This window comes from Brassica oleracea, chromosome C6 (genome assembly GCF_000695525.1).
Source record: "Brassica oleracea var. oleracea cultivar TO1000 chromosome C6, BOL, whole genome shotgun sequence".
Classification (NCBI taxonomy): domain Eukaryota; kingdom Viridiplantae; phylum Streptophyta; class Magnoliopsida; order Brassicales; family Brassicaceae; genus Brassica; species Brassica oleracea.
Window position 1 is genome coordinate 31,786,373 of NC_027753.1, and position 19,857 is coordinate 31,806,229.

General features: G+C 33.0%; 3 protein-coding genes and 1 pseudogene across 3 annotated transcripts; 2 read left to right on the forward strand and 2 right to left on the reverse strand.

Moving 5' to 3' along the window:
* Positions 1-960: 960 nt before the first annotated feature.
* LOC106298013 lies at positions 961-1,315 on the reverse strand (annotated as a pseudogene).
* Positions 1,316-5,783: 4,468 nt separating this feature from the next.
* On the reverse strand, positions 5,784-8,741 carry LOC106296945 (subtilisin-like protease SBT3.5). Its single transcript, XM_013733204.1, has 8 exons — positions 8,625-8,741; positions 8,423-8,514; positions 8,228-8,325; positions 7,303-8,120; positions 6,927-7,222; positions 6,719-6,833; positions 6,458-6,635; positions 5,784-6,349 (listed from the first exon to the last, which is right to left on the reverse strand). Exons 1-8 carry the CDS (start codon positions 8,739-8,741, stop codon positions 5,784-5,786), a joined length of 2,280 nt encoding a protein of 759 aa, XP_013588658.1.
* A 1,432-nt stretch (positions 8,742-10,173) lies between these two features.
* On the forward strand, positions 10,174-13,299 carry LOC106296946 (subtilisin-like protease SBT3.5). Its single transcript, XM_013733205.1, has 8 exons — positions 10,174-10,293; positions 10,394-10,485; positions 10,582-10,679; positions 10,770-11,590; positions 11,723-12,015; positions 12,094-12,208; positions 12,300-12,471; positions 12,737-13,299. Exons 1-8 carry the CDS (start codon positions 10,174-10,176, stop codon positions 13,297-13,299), a joined length of 2,274 nt encoding a protein of 757 aa, XP_013588659.1.
* A 2,675-nt stretch (positions 13,300-15,974) lies between these two features.
* On the forward strand, positions 15,975-17,153 carry LOC106296947 (protein ODORANT1). The gene is made up of 2 exons (XM_013733207.1): positions 15,975-16,479; positions 16,576-17,153. Exons 1-2 carry the CDS (start codon positions 16,217-16,219, stop codon positions 17,096-17,098), a joined length of 786 nt encoding a protein of 261 aa, XP_013588661.1. The 5' UTR covers positions 15,975-16,216; the 3' UTR covers positions 17,099-17,153.
* Positions 17,154-19,857: the final 2,704 nt, after the last annotated feature.

Consider the following 19,857-nt stretch of genomic DNA (forward strand, 5'->3'; position numbering starts at 1 on the left):
TCAATCTAGAAATGATTTAAAGTATATATCGATATATCTCTCTCTCTCTATAAGATTAAAGGAAAGAGTTTCAGATTTTATATATTTTTTATTTCGTAATGTAGGATGCTTAAGAATGTAATTTTATCTTTTTAATTTTATAAACTTTTATATAGGGATGGTTATGAGGTAAAACATGACTCCACTTGGGAAAATAATCTACAAATTTCAATTCCTATACAAGAAATAAAACATGAAATCTATATAGAAGGAAATTTAATAAAAACTTAAAAATAAATTTTAATTTAAACTTTCCATAACATATTTTATCAGTTTATAACTTACATAATATTTTAATTACTATATATTTTCTCAAGGAAATTTATGTGTCTCATATTAAACATATAACTAGCATATATATACCTATATAAATTAACGAATGGTTATTTTTATTCTTGAATGAATTTTTTTAATAGAGTTGAGTCCTTTTAAAAATGGTTCATGCACAGTTTTGAGCCTCGACTCCGTTTGTATTTGGTTAATGTTTCTTAAATCATTCTTCAAATTGTGTATTTGGTCAATTTATTCAAAATATATTTAATAACTCCAAAATTTAAATATGAAAACGTATGTGATGGAAAAAAGAAAATGGTATATAGATTGTTCGACCACTTGAAGGTGATACTATAAATGTAATAAGTCTGTTGCGGTCTTGTGGATTGGAGAAATAGTAGATTTTTAAGATTACAAATTAGTGTTTATTTTGATATTTCAACTTATTAATTCATAAAAAGTTTAAATATTATAATTTTTTTAATTGGCATCTAAAACTGAGAAAAGGGAACAAATAATGCAAAATAAATTAAGTAACATAAAACGATAAATATAAATCTCACATGAATATATTGAAAATTAATTTTGAATTTGTATGCAAATACAAATAATTTTATTAAAATCCCATATCATTATTTTAAATAATAATTAAGCCGGTGATACCGCTTTTGAAATAGACACACAATAAGCCCATACTTTATCTCTTTTCTGTAAATATTTGGATTCGTTTCCGATTAAACTTGGTCTATCCGCGATATATTTGACAAGTGTGTCATGACACTCTTTGCCTTCTTGAACAAGCTCCTTGCAACAAGGAATTGATACAACTCCATCTCCAAAAACTTGAGAAATGATCTTGAGCGCACAGTTTGGAATGATTTTAACAACACATTGATCCCATAACTTTTTTTGGCTCATTTTCTGCTACAGCTAATGAAGGTACACATGTATTCGCCACAACTAGGACAACAAAAGAAAACATAATGAAGTTAAGCTTCGCCATGGTTGTTATGTGTTTGAAGATTTACTGTTTAACTTTTCTCAAGTTAGAGAAAAATAAGTTTTTAAATTTCTGATGTTATTTGAATAAACGAGGCTTGCCCTATAGATACGAATATTCAATATTTAAAATTTCTTTTCGACTAGTGAATTTTGCTTTTGACGTTTTTTTATCATTAACATGTGTTAAGTTACATTTTTTTTGCTGAAGTTATTAACTGCTTAGGTTTATACTTTTAAAGAAGTAAATTAGGATTCTTGTAGTATACAAATGAACATACTAAAAAGTTATATAAATATTTAAATTAAAAACTACAGAAAATTTTTAATGAATATTTTTTTTTATGTCAGCAACATATAATTTGGTGGTTGTATATCAACTTACTACAAAAACCTAAAGTACACTCTAACATTTGATCCATCTAGAAATGATTTAAAGTCTATTTCAATATCTCTATCTCTCTAATACTAAAGGAGAGAGTTTCAGATTTTATATTTTCTTTATTTCGTAATGTAGGATGCTTAAGAATATAATTTAATCCTTTTAATTTTATAAACATTTATATAGAGATGGTTATGAGGTAAAACATTTACTCCACTTGGGAAAATAATCTACAAATTTCAATTCCCTATACAAGAAATGAAACATGAAATCTATAAAGAATGAAATTTAATAAAAACAGAAAAACAAATTTTCAAATTTAGACTTGCCACATAGATTAACTACTATATATTTCTCAAGGAAATTTATGTGTCTCATATTAAACATATAAATAGCATATATATGCTTATATAAATTAACGAATGGTTATTTTTATTCTTGAATGAATTTTTTAATTGAGTTGAGTCCTTTTAAAAATGTTTCATGCACAGTTTTGAGCCGCTACTCCGTTTGTATTTGGTTATTTTTTTCTTAAATCATTCTCCAAGCTGTATTTTCGATCAATTTCTTCAAAATATATGTAATAACTGCAAAATTTAAATATGAAAACAAATGTTATGGGAAACAGAAAATGGTATATAGATTGTGCGACCACTTGTTGAAGGTGATACTATAAATGTAATAAGTCTGTTGCGGTCTTGTGGATTGCGGAAATGCTAGATTTTTAAGATTACAAATTAGTGTTTATTTTGATAATTCACCTTATTAATTCATAAAAACTGTGAGTATTTAAAAATTTTTAAGTATTAATTTTTTTTTGGCATCTAAAACTGAGAAAAGGGAATAAAGTAATGCAAAATAAAATAAGTAACATAAAACGATAAATATAAATCTCACATGAATGTGCTAAAAATTAATTTTGAATTTGTATGCAAATACAAATAATTTTATTAAAATCCCATATCATTATGTTAAATAATAATTAAGCCGGCGATACCGCTTTTGAAACAGACACACAATAAGCCCATACTTCATCTCTTTTCTGTAAATATTTGGATTCGTTTCCGATTAAACTAGGTCTATCCGCGATATATTTGACAAGTGTGTCATGACACTCTTTGCCTTCTTGAACAAGCTGTTTGCAACAAGGAATGGATACAACTCCATCTCCAAAAACTTGAGAAATGATCTTGAGCGCACAGTTTGGACTGATTTTAACAACACATTGATCCCATAACTTTTTTGGCTCATTTTCTTCTACAGCTAATGAAGGTAAACATGTATTCGCCACAACTAGGACAACAAAAGAGAACATAATAAAGTTAAGCTTCACCATGGTTGTTATGTGTTTGAGGATTTACTGTTTAACTTTCCTCAAGTTAGAGAAAGAAATAAGTTTTTAAATTTCTGATGTTATATGAATAAACGAGGCTTGCCCTATTTATAGATACGAATAATCAATATTTAACATTTATGCTCGATTAATGAATTTTTCTTTTGACGTTAAGTTACATTTTTTTTTGCTGAAGTTATTAACTGCTTAGGTTTATACTTTATAAAGAATTAAATTAGGATTCTTGAAGTATACAAATGAACATACTAAAAACTTATATAATTATTTAAATTAAAAACTACAGAACATTTTTAATGAATATTTTTTTATGTCAGAAACATATAATTTGGTGGTTGTATATCAACTTACTACAAAAACCAAAAGTACACTCTAACATTTGATCCATCTAGAAATGATTTAAAGTATATATCAATCTCTCTCTCTCTCTAAGATTAAAGGAGAGAGTTTCAGATTTTATATTTTCTTTATTTCGTAATGTTGGATGCTTAAGAATGTAATTTTATCCTTTTAATTTTATAAACTTTATGAGGTAAAACATGACTCCACTTGGGAAAATAATCTACAAATTTCAATTCCTATACAAGAAATAAAACATGAAATCTATATAGAATGAAATTTAATAAAAACATAAAAACAAATTTTCGAATTTAAACTTGCCATATCATATTTTATCAGTTTATAACTTACATAATAGTTTAATTACTATATATTTTCTCAAGGAAATTTATGTGTCTCATATTAAACATATAAATAGCATATATATACTTATATAAATTAACAAATGGTTATTTTGATTCTTAAATGAATTTTTTTAATCGAGTTAAGTCTTTTAAAAAATGTTTCATGCACAGTTTTGAGCCGCGACTCTGTTTGTTTTTGGTTAATTTTTCTTAAATCATTCTTCAAATTGTATTTTCGATCAATTTCTTCAAAAATTTTGTAATAACTCCAAAATTTAAATATGAAAACGTATGTGATGAGAAAAAGAAAATGGTATATAGATTGTGCGACTACTTGAAGGTGGTACTATAAATGTGATAAGTCTGTTGCGGTCTTGTGGATTGGCGAAATGCTAGATTTTTAAGATTACAAATTAGTGTTATTGTGATATTTCACCTTATTAATTCATAAAAACTGTGAGTATTTAAAGATTTTTAAGTATTAATTTTTTTATTTGGCATCTAAAACTGAGAAAAGGGAATAAAGTAATGAAAAATAAAATAAGTACCACAAAACGATAAATATAAATCTCACATGAATATATTAAAAATTAATTTTGAATTTGTATGCAAATACAAATAATTTTATTAAAATTCCATATCATTATGTTAAATAATAATTAAGCCGGTGATACCGCTTTTGAAAAAGACACACAATAAGCGCATACTTCATCTCTTTTCTGTAAATATTTGGATTCATTTCCGATTAAACTAGGTCTATCCGCGATATATTTGACAAGTGTGTCATGACACTCTTTGCCTTCTTGAACAAGCTCCTTGATTAAAGGAGAGAGTTTATGATTTTATATTTTATTTATTATGTTATGTAGGATGCTTAAGAATAATTTTTTCTTTTTCATTTTATCATTTTTATGCAGAGATGGTTATGAGGTAAAACCTGACTCCACTTGGGAAAATAATCTACAAATTTCAATTCACTATAATAAAATAATATGTAATATATATATAAGAATAAATTTTAATAAAAAACAAATAAGAATTTTTTTTAAAAAATCCAATTTATGCTTGCGATATTAGATTTTATCAGTTTATTATTTTCAAAATAGTTTAATTTCTTTTTATATTTCTCAAGGAAATTTATGTGTTTTATATTAAAAATATAAATAACAGATATATACTTACATAAATTAACATATGTGATGGGACAAAGAAAATGGTATATGGATTGTGGGATCAGTTGAAGTTTGAGAGCAGAGAACTTCTTTGCTCTCAAAATGGTATATGGATTGTGGGATCAGTTGAAGTTTGAGAGCAAAGAAAATGGTATATGGATAAGTGTGTTGCGATCTTGTAGAGTCGCGAAAGACAAGATTCTTATGATTACAAATAAATGTTTATTTTGATATTTCGCCATTTGAGATAATGAAAATTGTGGGTAATTAAAGATTTTTTAAATAACATATTTTTATTTCGGATTTGACCTCTTTATTTGGTATCTAAATGAGAAAAGAAAATAAAATAATGCAAAAGAAAACAAGCAACACAAAATGATAAATATAAATCTCACATGAATATATTTTATTTTGAACTTGTATGCATATATAAATAATTTTATTAAAATACATATTACTGTGTTAAAATATAATTAAGCTGGTGATAATGTTTTTGATACAGACACACAGTGAACCCATAATTCATCTATTTTCTGTAAGTATTTGGATTAGTTTCCAATTAACAAGTGTGTTATGTCATTGGTTTTTTTTGGAACAAACTCATGGCAGCAAAGAATGGATAGAGCTGAATTTTCAAAAACTTGAGAAATAACAGAATTATTTATAAGAATTGAAAAAACAAAGAACAATAATTGACAAAACAAAATCCTAAATCACAAATAACAATTTTAACTATTAAGTAACATATAATATATAGTAAAAGATACGCTGCTTCTTTTTCACATTTACAGCTTCTGATAGATAACAAATTCAAACACACATATTTTAAAAATATCTTTTGTCAAAGATATTTTAAAATATTTTCAATATTATTAATAATTTTGTTAGATTTTGAAGTTCAAAACTCTTGTTCTCACAGAAAGAGGGATTCGGACATTGTGAACTCCATTGTCGGTCCATGTCAAGCTCCCAAAGTGATAATCAGTGTTCACTCTATGAGTCGTGGAGACTTTCACCGTAAATGTAATCTTCTTGGTATTGGGACCGAACTCAAGAGTTTTAGGACTCACCTGCAGGTTTATACCTAGAGGCGGTTCGATCACAGCTTTGTAAACCGAGCCGACCGGTCCAACATTTGTCACGGTTCTAGTTATTGTGATCTCTTGACTAAGATATGGGATTGTGATGGAGGGCAAGTTAACATCAAGCATGGATGGAGTTGGGGAAGGGCAAGTGTAAACTTTTCCAAGTAGTTTTGAGATGGATATATCTTCATAGCCTGCAGAACACAAGTAATGAACATATTCATCATGGCCCATGTCGTAGACAAGTCCCGGGTCTGCCACCTTCCCCGGGTTCACGAGGCCGCCTCCGTAGTCAAAGGGGTCAGCGATTTTGCGCGGGGAACCCTCCGCTGCAATAGGCTCTCCCGATGGGTCCGTTTGAAATGCTGCAAGGGCTATCAGTCATTCACTGAAACTTCTTCGGAAACAAGAAATAACTACAACGTTTCTTGGTAAGCAAGAAACAAATATTTTTTGTAAATACACAATTTTACCAGTTGTGACGAGAGCGGATCGAATCGCAGCAGGGGACCAGTCAGGGCGTTTTTGCTTAAGAAGTGCAACTATTCCTGTTACGACAGGTGTAGCCATCGATGTCCCTGACATGAACTCGTATCCTGCCCCTGTTGGTACGGCCGCAAGTATACCTACACCTGGTGCTGCTATATCCGGCTGTACTTAAAAAAACCATAAGCCAACTTCACGACGGGTAAATCGCATGTAAAAAACAAGTTAGTAAGAAGTTTATACTTCACCTTGAGAATGGCGGGAGATATTGAATTGGGACCTCTAGACGAAAACCTTGCAACCTTAGTCGCTGAAGGTCGGCCAACGAATGTCTTGGTTGGGCTGATCTTAGCTTTAGGAAATCTGCAGAAATCATTACAAAAGGAAAAAAAAAAGTCTCTATCGAACCAAAAGAGTTCATAAATGGATAACAAATAGAGAAATGTGAGAACTTACTTGGCTGTTTGGAGATACAGTAAAATGTCCATCCCAATTTCATAGTCTACCCGGGCAGAGGCGATACCCGCGGTGCCCGGTTCGATCAAATCAATGGGCTTTGTTGCGATGATGATGCCAACAACGCCTTTAGATTTCGCGAATTCAGCCATCTGATCTGTAAATCTATCTGTTAGGAAGGTAAACAAGATTTTCCCCTTAGCTTTACCGGCTTCAAAATCAGCTTTGGTCAAGTCATCGAAGTAAATAAGATCAGTGAATCCGACTTCTTCTCCTATGTATAAACCTTCTTGACCCTGATAAATGCGTCCCACAAAAATATTTAAAATAAACAATTATAAATTTTTTTGTACCACAAGTAAAACTATATACGTACCAGTACGGTTACATTGTTTCCAAGAGTGATGGGCGTGAAGAACTCTCGGTCCATGGTCGTAGCCGCGACCGTTATAATCCACGGAGCAACGTTAGAGATGGTTTGAGTTTCGGGACCATCGTTCCCACCAGCGCATACCACGGTAATACCCTTCATCACGGCGTGGAAAGCAGCGATAGCGAAATCACTCCTATCGACCTCGAAATCAAGCGGTATCTCGGATCCGAGCGAGAGCGATAGAACATCGACGCCATCACGCATAGCGTGATCCATGGCCTTTAAAATATCCGGCGTGAAACACTCCTCGTTGTTCCAACACACTTTGTAAGCGGCTACACGGGCCCTAGGGGCACTGCCTCTCGCTGTTCCCTGACCTAAACCGAGGAAGTTTGCGTTTTGGACAAAAGAACCTGCTGCTGTCGACGCACAGTGTGTTCCGTGGCCGATTTTGTCCAAAGGCGACATGGCCTCGTCTCTCTCCGCTGCATTGAAAGCCCCTTTGTACTTTCTGGCGATACCCTTTGCGTAGTACGTAGCTCCGATCACCTTTCTGTTGCACATCGACGCGTTGAAACCTTCTCCTGAAACACATTGTCCCTTCCAGCGTGCCGGGATCGGTCCAAGACCGTTGTCATTAAATGACTTTGACCCTGGCCATATTCCTGAGTCCACGATTCCTATGATTGTGTCGCTTCCCATATCGGTATCATGGACGAGACCGGTTGGAGCGGTTGAAGTGAGTCCCAAGTAATCACTAACCCTTGTTGTTGTTAGTTTCATATTCTTGCTTCTTGTTAAGTGAACAACATGCGGATTTTCTATTATAAATTCAGATCCAAAGTGGATATATAATTAGTACTGTTTTTGAGTTTAACCTAATTCTTGTGCAACAAGTTCCCTCAGAGAGAATAGTTTCATATTTTACCTGAGAGTTCCCTTGCTTGGGATGATGTGAGTTTTGCTGAAAAGCCTGAAAACCCATGTCTGTAACTATAAATCATAGACTCACGAGAAGCTTCTTTGCTGCATCATTAGTCAAACCATTTAAATTTATCAGAAAATAATATTTTCCGCGCAACATTCATGATCTTTGGAAAGAATAGACCAATAATGAGATTACCTTCCAAGAAGCGATCCAAGGATATCATGATGTGAATCAGTAACAAGTTTAGGATCATTATGTTGCCTCTTACCCAAATGCACCGTGTAAATCTAAATATAACATCACCGAGAAAGTTAAATTAGTGAAATTCCTTGCAATTAACGTCTCTCTCTTTTGGCAGAAATAAAAAAGATTTAAAAAATCGGCAATAGGTATATACCTGGCTTTCCTGATTCGCACAAGAAATTAAGGATATCTTCAAGATGAATACTAAACTTATGTACACAACTACAATATGCTTCCTATTATTGGATACAGTCAGAGAAGACAACCCCATTTTCAGGGTTTTATGAGTTTTTGTTCAAGCTGATTCTTTTTATACAAGAATCTTCCAAGAATATTAGGGTTCTTATTCTTGGATCTCCTCAAACAATGTTCTCTCTGATTGTATCCCAGAAGAAGCATAATGATGATTGTATTCAACCCATCTTGTATTTAAACTGATCAGGATTTGGTTAAGAATGTTGAGAGTTTTTTTTTAGCTTACAACGAAGATAGGAGATAACACCAAAGCTATAATAGTTAATTTGGGACTACTCTAGTTTAAAACGGTTTTGTTTCTTTTTATATAATTATCGGCGTAGAATTAAAACGAGTCAAAACTTGAAACTGTTATTGTCTGTTAAAACCATGATAGTAAGGTAAATGTAAATATTATGTTATTCAGATATGAATTTAAAGTTTTCTTTTTTTTTTGTTTTAATTAAAGGGTTTTCAGAATTTAAAATTTTATTTTAATTTAGTATTATTAAATTAGAAATTTAAAATTTTCATATTAAATATACTCTTGTTAAAAATGTTTAAGCAGTGGATGATATTTTGTGATATTAGGGTGGACAGATGAAATTTCATAATTAAATGTATAATACATAAATTTCATGGTTTTAGAATGTTTGCTAAATAATTTTAATGGAAATATGATTTCATCTTTAAGAAAGATAGTTGGAAATAGACATGAGCAGGCCATGGAAATATGGTTTGGTAGTAGATGATCTTGGCATCATAAAATTTTGAATAGTTTTAGCATTAGGTTGTACAAAGGTTTTTTGAAGTGAATAAAAATTTAAAATTCTTTCAAAAAAAAAAACTTTTTTTTTTTATTCTTCTTGATTCTCATGAAGCTTGTTTTTCCCCTTTTTATTTGGTCTTCTTGATTCTCATGAAGCTTGTTTTTCTTATGTATATTTATTCGAAAAATAGCAAGTAAATGTTTTTTTTAATCAAAGATTATTAATTTGTGAGAATTCAGATGAAATGAGCAATTTAGATGATGATGATGATGATGATGGTTCATCCGAGGACCTCTGAAGAATCTATTTGGGTATGGCCAACGAGAAGGTAAAGACTTCTCTATGTTTAGCCAAGTTCATGATATTGTTGTTAGACTTTGTGAGGTTTATGGGGTAATATCGTTAAATAGTTGTTGCTGTTATACTTATTCTGACAAACAAACTAGGTGGAATGCTGAAAAGTCCCAAATTTCATTTTTGTTTAAAATGGTAATTTGTTTATTTCTTAACTGTTGTCTGGTGGTATGTTTATTTTTAGAATCTAGTTAATTAGATTTCTAATTTTCAGCTTTTCTCAATACCCTTATAATATGATAATCAGAAGACATGTCCAAGCAGCTTGTGTTGCAATCAGAGGATCATTGTTAAGGGGCAAGATTGTTACTAACCCTCTACATTTCTCAAAACCCAAAAATTATAATGAGGTACTGTTTTCTGATTAGCAATACAAGTTCTAAGGCGTGTCCTCTGGTCATAAGTCTCGTGTTAATCCTGAACGGAGTGTTTATCTCTGCGGCACAAGTCAATTTGTTGAACAAGGTACATAAACGTTTTCCTTTTCCCTGGAGACCAGAGCATTGTAATTAGTCCCCTTTTCTGAATATTTTTAATTTTATCTTTTTATTTTCGGTAATACCAGGTTCACATAGTCCATTTGGGAGCAAAGAAACATGATACTCCTGAGCTAGTTACTAAATCACATTACCAAATTTTGGAACCAATTCTTGGAAGGTATATACGAGTATTGTAATTTATCCAATTTCAGTGTTACCAGGAGCATAAACTGAGTGTATACTCAGTTTCCTTCTTTTATAATTCGTGCCACAGCAAAGAAGCTGCACAGAAATCTATAGTATACAATTACAGGCATGGTTTCTCCGGGTTTGCAGCAAAACTTACCGCGTCCCAAGCAAAGAACCTTTCAGGTACTTAGAACGTTGATTGACTCAGAAAGTCATTAATTATATGTCTCCATTAAGCTCTAAATAAATTAATATTGATTTGTTATCTATCAGCGCATCCAGAGGTTCTTTGTGTTATACCAAGTCGAACACTGAGGTCGAAAACAACAAGAACATTCGATTACTTAGGACTTCTACCTAGTTCTCCAAAAGGTCTTCTACATGATACCCGTTTGGGTAGTGAAGCTATTATCGGCATCATAGACTCAGGGATATGGCCAGAGGCAGAGTCATTCAAGGACACAGGTCTAGGACCGATCCCGCAACGTTGGAAAGGAAAATGTGTGTCCGGGGATGGATTTGACGCCACGAAACATTGCAACAAGAAGCTTATAGGGGCTGAGTTCTACGTTGACAGTCTTGCAGCAGAGACGGACGGACGATATGATTTCCATGCAGACAATGAGTATAGATCGGCTAGAGATGGTGTAGGCCATGGCACACATGTGTCTGCGATAGCAGCTGGTTCTTTTGTGGCGAACGCAAGCTACAAAGGACTTGGTGGAGGAGCCGCTAGAGGCGTGGGTCCTCATGCACGTATAGCTATGTACAAGACCTGCTGGGGGAAACTTGGATGTCTCACACCTGATGTACTCAAAGCAATAGATCATAGCATACGTGACGGGGTTGATGTTATATCGATTTCGATCGGTGCTGACGCACCTGCCGGTTTCGAAATTGATACGAGCGATGTATCATTTGGTTCATTCCATGCGGTGATGAAAGGCATTCCCGTTGTCTGTTCTGCTGGAAACGAGGGACCGAACGCTCAAACTGTTGATAATATTGCTCCATGGATCATAACCGTAGCTGCTACATCCATGGACCGCTCCTTCCCTGTCCCCATCACTCTTGGAAATAATATAACAATCCTTGTATGATCACTTTCTCTTGATTTCCATATTTATTTTTATTTTATGATTTTCGTTTCATTTTTTTACTATGATTTTTTTATAAGTATTTTTTTTTACTACGATTTGTGACTTTGTTCTCGTGGACTGTTTCAGGGTGAAGGTTTAAACACATTCCCTGAAGTTGGATTTACTGATCTTTTATTACAAGCGGAATTGATGGAAACCTCAATCGCACAAGGGCAAATTAAAGGAAAAATCGTGCTTGCGTTTACTCCAAACAATGAAGCGATACAAAAGGCAGACCGTGTATTGAATGCTGGATGTGCTGGCATCATCTATGCACAATCTGTAGTTGATCCTACGGTTTGCAGTGGCCTAGATGTTCCTTGCGCCGTTGTAGATTACGAATTTGGAACTGACATGTTATACTATATCGAGACCACCGAGTAATAAATTAATATTCACCAACGTTTTTAATATCATCATCACTTTTCTGTTTATGACCAAGTATTTTGATTTTGCAGTGTGCCTTTAGCAAAGCTAAGCACTTCCAAGACTCTTGTTGGTCGGCCTGTTGCATCTAGAGTGGCTCGTTTCTCTTGTAGAGGACCTAATTCAGTTTCCCCAGCAATTCTAAAGGTTTGTATATAATTTTATTTTTTTGTTGTTTCTTCAAATATATTGATGCTCAAGTTAATAGCATTTGGTACTCTGCTGGATAATAATGCAGCCAGACATAGCAGCACCGGGTGTTAACATTCTTTCTGCTGTACCTGATGGGTATAAGTTCATGTCGGGAACATCAATGTCAACTCCTATTGTGTCAGGAATCGTTGGGATAATCAGACAAACCCGCCCTGACTGGTCTCCTGCTGCAATCCGATCCGCACTTGTCACAACAGGTTCTCACTCTAAAACCATACCCAACCATAGGATTTTCAATCCGTATTTTAGTTTATTTCCATGTAACCGGTTCTTGGGTTGAAAAGAAAATACTTACGTAAATTAACACATAATAATCTACTATGGATCAACTTGGTGTTCTCTCTTTTTGTTTTGGCTTTGATTTTTGGTTATGTTAAGATTATATTGGTTCGACTTATACTAAATATTTCGAAAAGACACTAAACATCTTTAGTTGCTCCGTTTTCTCTTATTGAAATGAAGCATGGAGGACCGATCCATCTGGAGAGCCTATATTTTCAGAGGGAGCAACACGGAAACTTGCTGACCCGTTTGACTATGGAGGAGGACTGATCAACCCAGAGAAAGTCACAGACCCTGGACTTGTTTACGACTTGGGTTTGGATGACTATATTCATTACTTGTGTTCTGCGGATTACTCTGATAATGAAATTTCCCAACTAATTGGGAAACTTAATCAATGCCCTTCGCCAAGGCCTTCTATGCTCGACTTCAACATGCCTTCGATCACAATCCCAAGTCTCACTGGAGAGGTCACCGTGACTAGAACAGTAACGAATGTTGGAGCGGCTGGTTCGGTTTACAAACCCGTTGTTGAGCCTCCTTTTGGAATAGAGCTTGAGGTGAATCCAAAGACTCTTGTGTTTGATTCCAACACAACGAAGAATACATTTAGTGTGAGAGTGAGGTCGAATCATAAAGTGAACGGGGACTTTTATTTTGGGAGCTTGTGTTGGACCGATGGAGCTCACAACGTTACTATTCCTGTTTCCATCAGGACAAAGATCCTGAGGAATTACGTTTAATCATTTTTCACTTGTAATTATAGTTTTTACCATGGTATGTTTCTGGATCTTGAGATTCTTTTACTAATAATTCAGATTACAGTATATTTGGTTTAAACATATATATAAGAAATAGTCAATTTGCCAAATAGCTATATTGGGTACCAAATCAAACTAATACGCATACTAGTCCAGTGTTACAAAAAATAGAGCATACCAATCCAATATTTAAGTCTATAGACTATAAGTAGAAGGATTTTATAACCATGTTAAATTTTCAGTTCTAAATTGTTTGTATCTATCAGAGCAGTTTGTAGCTTCCATACATTCTTCTTCCATTCAAAGTTTTGTAGTCCTTGGGGGATTGGCACCACGGGTTGATGGTTTGGTAGAGCTGCAATGTATCCCGTCTTCGTTGTGTATTCTCCAGTTGGAGATTGTAACCACATAAGCTTGTTTGGGGCTCCTGTTAGGCTTTGCTTGATTGATCTGATGCGATGTTCCTCACAGGGGAGAACTTGACGAATCTTTTCCACGTCCCATTCGTTTTTTCCGGGTAAAAAGAGCTCAGAAACTGAGATATTGATTAGAGCTTCCGGGGCTGGTCCCATTGGTCTCTCTTGTCGAGAAAGGCTGAGCCAAGGAGCCTCCCATATGTTTAAATTTTCACCATTTCCCACTGCCCATCCAGCGTTCTCCATGATCAAATCCCTTCCATTCATGATACCTCTCCATCCATGAGAGCAGGAGCTACTCATTGAGCACGTAAGAAAATCCCCAGCGGGACAGTATTTTCCCAATAATATTCTGGCGAACAGAGAATCTGGCTTGCGAATAATTCTCCAGCTAAGCTTGGTGAGGAAAGCATCATTGATACTTTGAATGTCCCTGAAGTCTAAACCCCCGTGTTCTACGGGTTGGATCATCTTGGTCCATGCGACCCAAGCGATGCTGCTGCTCCCTTCCCGTCTGTCCCACCAGAAATGGGTCAAGGCCGACTGAATCTGCTTGCAAAGAGACACTGGCAGTTCAAAACACTGCATAGCATGGGATGGGATCGGAGATAAGACACTCTTCAGCATCGTCATCTTTCCTGCAGTGGAGAGAAATCTGTTGGACCATCCCGATGCTTTTTGCTTTATTCTGTCGACAATGGAGGCAAAATGATCCCTTTTTTTCCTGCCAAACAGCTCTGGTAACCCGAGGTATTTACCAGTCCCACCTTCTTGCTGTATCGCCATAATGTTCTTGACCGTATCTTTCAAGTGCAGCGGAGTTCTTTTTGCAAAGGTAATGGATGACTTTTCCGGGTTAATGGTTTGACCCGATGCCTCTTTGTAACGTTGCAGAATCTGCTGGAGGGCTTTACTGCTTTTTGAGTCTGCTCTAAGAAAGAACATAGTATCATCGGCAAAGAGGAGGTGGTTTAGTCGGGGACTCCCCCGAGCTACACTGATTCCTTTTAGAGAACCCTCCGTTTGTGCCCTGTTACACAGGCCCGAGAGAACCTCACCACACAAAATGAATAAGTATGGTGAGAGGGGGTCTCCTTGACGAATTCCCCTACTCGGTGTGACTCTTCCTCTAGGCGAGCCGTTAATGAGGAAGGAGTATGTAACTGTCGATACACATTGCATCACCAACGCAATCCATTTTGGGTGAAAACCCAAGCGGTGCAGTACACTTCTGATAAAGTCCCACTCCAATCTATCATAGGCTTTGCTCATATCGGTTTTGACCGCCATATAGCACCGCTTCTCTGCATCCGAAGTTTTGAGATAGTGAAGAACCTCGTGTGTAATTAGTACATTGTCGGAGATTGCCCGGCCCGGTACGAATGCAGATTGGTTTTCAGAGATGATCCCGGAGAGGAGAGGTTGCAGTCGCTTCGTTAGTATCTTCGAGATTATCTTGTAATAGACATTGCACAAGGCAATAGGCCTATATTCACCCACTGTTTTGGGGCTCTGTACCTTCGGGATTAGGCAAATATGGGTTTCGTTGATCTTCGCTGGTAGCTTGTCCGTCAGGAATACCTCTTGAATCTCCTTAACTATCTCTGCTCCAATACTCTCCCAATTAGAGTGAAAAAAACTGGCCGAGAAGCCGTCTGGCCCGGGTGCCTTATCGGCATGGATAGAGAACACTGCATCCTTTATTTCCGTCAGCGAAGGACTCCGTATCAGTATGTCATTTTCATCAGCAGTCACCATTGGCGACAGGGCAAAGTTTACAGTCTCTTCACTTTGACCAGCTAGGGTAGTGAATAAGCTCTGGAAATAACTTACTATCACTTTAGCAATCTGATCTTCTTGGTAAACTGTTGTTCCATCATCACTATCTTAACATCTTTCACCAAGAAAAAAAAACCTGATAACTATAAAAGCTCTTCTGAATTGCATACATATAGTATGTGCAATACACAACACACGCTTAGAGAAAACACTATATATATTTTTTTTTGGTCAAAGAGAAAACACTATATTTAAAGTTTGAAGGTATCCCAAGATCAAGAAAGAAAAAATAAATGCATCTTTATTATCATATTACACACAGATAAACCCACATCCATAAACTTAACAAAAAATATAAGAAATGGAAAAATGAAAAGGGAATAATGGACCACCGATGTGTGAACAAAGATATGAAAAGGTTGAATTACATATATCTTAGTGCTCAAAATTTATCCTTACATTCTTTTTGCTCCCTTTAATCTTTATAAAAGCCTATAGATACAGACACATACATATATGTGCGTATGCATATATATAGGTGGTTGCCATGCTTACCCAACCATCTGTCCTCAACTTTCAATAACATTTACTCTCTCAGACGGTAGACAAAGACAGAGAGATAGACAAAAGAAACAGAGTATATGCTCTGTTTTGTTCATTGATAAAAAAAATAGTGTTTGAAAGAACAAGAAGTGGAGAAAGAAATGGGGAGACAACCATGCTGTGACAAAGTAGGATTGAAGAAAGGACCATGGAGTGCAGATGAAGACAGGAAGCTCATGAACTTCATCCTCACCCATGGACAATGTTGTTGGAGAGCTGTTCCTAAGCTTGCCGGTCTTCTCAGGTGTGGCAAGAGTTGTAGACTTCGTTGGACAAATTATCTTCGACCAGACCTTAAGAGAGGTCTTCTCTCGGATCACGAGGAGAAGATGGTCATTGACCTCCATTCCCAGCTCGGCAACAGGTTACAGAACCCTTTTGTTTTTAGTAAACTTTATTAAACCTTTATGATAATTTATATTCTCCGTTTCTGAGATGTTTTTTTTTTTGGTATGTGAAGGTGGTCAAAGATAGCTTCTCATTTACCAGGAAGAACAGACAATGAAATCAAGAACCACTGGAACACTCACATCAAGAAGAAGTTAAGGAAAATGGGGATCGATCCTCTCACACATAAACCACTCTCTATAGTTGAACAAGAAGAAGAAAAACCTTTAAAGAAGCTGCAGAAACCAATGGAGCAGACTGCGGAGGAACCAACTAATGATTGTCTTACCAAAGACAGCAACAGCAAGAACATGTTTATGGCAATGAATCTTGAGTATGGCGTGGAAGAAGTCCCTACGATTGATCCGGAGTGTTTAGAGCTTATCTGTAACAACTCACCCACGTCTTCCAGTTCATCTAATGAATCAAGCATCTTGAAGGATTTTCAGTTCCCGGATTTCGATTGGTCGGACTATGGTATTGATAATAATAATCATCATAATAATAATGGTGTGGACAACATAATGGAGAACAATGTGATGAGCCTGTGGGATGTTGATGACTTTAGCAGTTGGGATCTCTGTAATATTATTTGAGAAATCAGTTTACCATGTGTCGCTCTCACGTTAATTTTTACGATGGTTGATTACACTTATACCTTTAATGAATTAAAAATATTATATTTAAAATACAATTATTTATTTATTATATTTAGTTTCCTTTTTAAAATTTTCCAAAAATATATACATATAATAAAAAGGGAAATTTTTTATAAAGTAAAGAAAAATTGAAAAACAAAAAATATATGTATATATAATATGATTTCATAAAAAAGGGAAAGTTCACAAAATAATAATATTAAATTTTAAAAAAAATTTAAAATAACATAAAATATACTTTTGAAGTAATAAAATACTTTCTTTATATATATATTATCTTAGATGAAAAATATAAATTTGTATATAATGTGATTTCATTAAAAACAATTTACACAGATAATCTTGATATTAAAAAAGAAATATTATTTCTTTTAAAACATAATTTTAAACAATAAAAAAAAATCAAAGTAATATAAACATTTAGATATCTATCTATTTTCTTGGATGATTACATAAAATTATTAAGCAACATAAACTGATATATATATATATATATATATATATATATATATATATTTAATTGATTAAAAAATAGTTTATAATTCGTATTATTGAAATGTTTTAATTTTTTCATATATTTAGTTGACTATAATAACTTTCAATTACAGAAAATATATCGATAAATTATATTTTACTTATATAATATTATTTTAAAATACTATCACAATTTTGTTTACTGTTTATTTTTAAGAGATATTAAAAAAAAAAACTAAAAATAAATTTTAAAAATAAACATCGTTTGATCAAATAGTTACAAAATAGTTTAATTAGGTAGATATATTATACTTTATCATTATTAAAGTTATTTGTTTTCTTAAAATTAAATTTGCTTTTAAAATTTATGTTGAAATACCAAAGTGAATCTGAATTCTCATTTTTCAGATTATTTAAAATAAATTTATGTTTAATATTTTAATTAGTGTAAATATTGATATGTGTTCATGACCTTCCAAAAATGTATCAGCTACGTATGTAAGTAACTTTCTATTGATCATCATTTTATTTTCTAATATATTTTTTAAAACATCATCATATAATCTAATAAATATCATGAAAATACATGCACATTTAAACGATAAATAAAATTGATTTGATTTGACTATTATAATAAAAATAATTATACTTCATTTTGAACTTGAAAGAATATATGTAACTCAATATATGTAAGTCAATATACTCACAACATGAGTGACTCGACTAGTCCAAATTATATCTAAAATCATAAATTTAACTACAATAAGAATATATAATTTTATAAGAATAGTAATTTATTTTATAAATATAAATGATAGGACAACTCAAAACATATTAAAAATAAAAATAAAAAATATTAACCAACTGTTACAATTTTGTTCTTTTGTAAAATTTATATATATGCATGATACTTTAGAATATTATCGTTATATTAATTTATGTAATTTGGAATCAAACACTTTACTTTATTTTTTATTTCATTCTAAGCACAATATATCTTAAGTTATACATAATCTTCATAAAATATATTTACATATCTAAGACAACAACCACCTAAATGCAGAAAAGAAATTATTCAAAATTTTAATATATAGAATAAAAAATATTACCATTGAATTCAGAAATGCAATCCAATTTACCCAAATGATAACTAAAATCGACTGTAAAAAAAACAAAACCGATTAGATATAACATATATAAAATCATTTGTATAATTAAAGTAATTTAATATTATTAATATAAATGATGCATACAAATTATAAATTAATTTAAAATTAAAAGTAAATATCAATCAATCATCATAGTATATTTACTTTAGAAATATATATATCCGTGCTGAAAAATCACCTAGTTTACTGTTAAATGATAATATTCCTCAGAATTCTTCCACGTTTGGGTTGTTTTGAATTTATTTTAAAGTCAATATTTTCTTTGTAAAATGGAAACTACGTGGGGACAGACAACCCTAAATACACTACTTCAGTCTTGTTTAGGGTGAGATTTTTTTAAAAAACTTTTTACTTGAGAAAGAGTTACAAAAAGAAAAATAAAATATATTTATTTTGTACAGACAAAAAGAGTTAGAGAGAATTGTGTGTTTGTATTGTTACAATTGTGTGTCTGAGTGTCGACCAGGGGTGGGCATATCGGTTTAGTTTCGGATTTGGTTTGGGTTCGGTTTGGTTTGGTTAATTTGGGTGTTATAAAACTCAACTCAATTAAAACCAAAATAGCTTTGGTTTGGGTTCGGTTTGGGTTTAGTTTGGTTCGGTTTAGATTTAGTTTGGTTTTCTTTAAAAGTCTATAAAACAAAAAACAATTTAAAGCTCGATGACAAAACTCTTAACACGTCAAAGGAAGAAATACATAATAAGCAAAGAGCATATTATTTGTAATCTAATTAGCGTAACAAAGACTTGTAAGCATTCCAAAACCTATTAACTAAAAGACTATTTGCATCTTCTTTTTTTGTTTTTATTGATCCTATAATAACTTTGTTACATAATTTAGAGAATAAAAATTGGAGAGGATGAACGAAAGGACATGGCTATGATTTAGATGCTTATAGTTTTTAGGTTTTGTTTTCAATACAATCTTTAGGCATTAGGATTACTTGAATCATATTTGGATTTTTTAAAAAATATATGGAAGTTAAGAAAAAATGGAAAACAAAACTTTAACTAAAATTTACAATATGTTAACACATATATATATATATATAT

Coding starts and splice junctions, on each gene's coding strand:
- LOC106296945 (XM_013733204.1), bottom strand. CDS start 8,741: ATGGGGTTGTCTTCTCTGACTGTATCCAATAATAGGAAGCATATTGTA. Junction 6,834..6,926: donor CTGTATCTCCAAACAGCCAA/GTAAGTTCTCAC, acceptor TGATTTCTGCAG/ATTTCCTAAAGCTAAGATCA. Junction 6,636..6,718: donor TATCTCCCGCCATTCTCAAG/GTGAAGTATAAA, acceptor TTTTAAGTACAG/CCGGATATAGCAGCACCAGG.
- LOC106296946 (XM_013733205.1), top strand. CDS start 10,174: ATGAGGTACTGTTTTCTGATTAGCAATACAAGTTCTAAGGCGTGTCCT. Junction 10,486..10,581: donor TTGGAACCAATTCTTGGAAG/GTATATACGAGT, acceptor TTCGTGCCACAG/CAAAGAAGCTGCACAGAAAT. Junction 10,680..10,769: donor CCAAGCAAAGAACCTTTCAG/GTACTTAGAACG, acceptor GTTATCTATCAG/CGCATCCAGAGGTTCTTTGT.
- LOC106296947 (XM_013733207.1), top strand. CDS start 16,217: ATGGGGAGACAACCATGCTGTGACAAAGTAGGATTGAAGAAAGGACCA. Junction 16,480..16,575: donor CATTCCCAGCTCGGCAACAG/GTTACAGAACCC, acceptor TGGTATGTGAAG/GTGGTCAAAGATAGCTTCTC.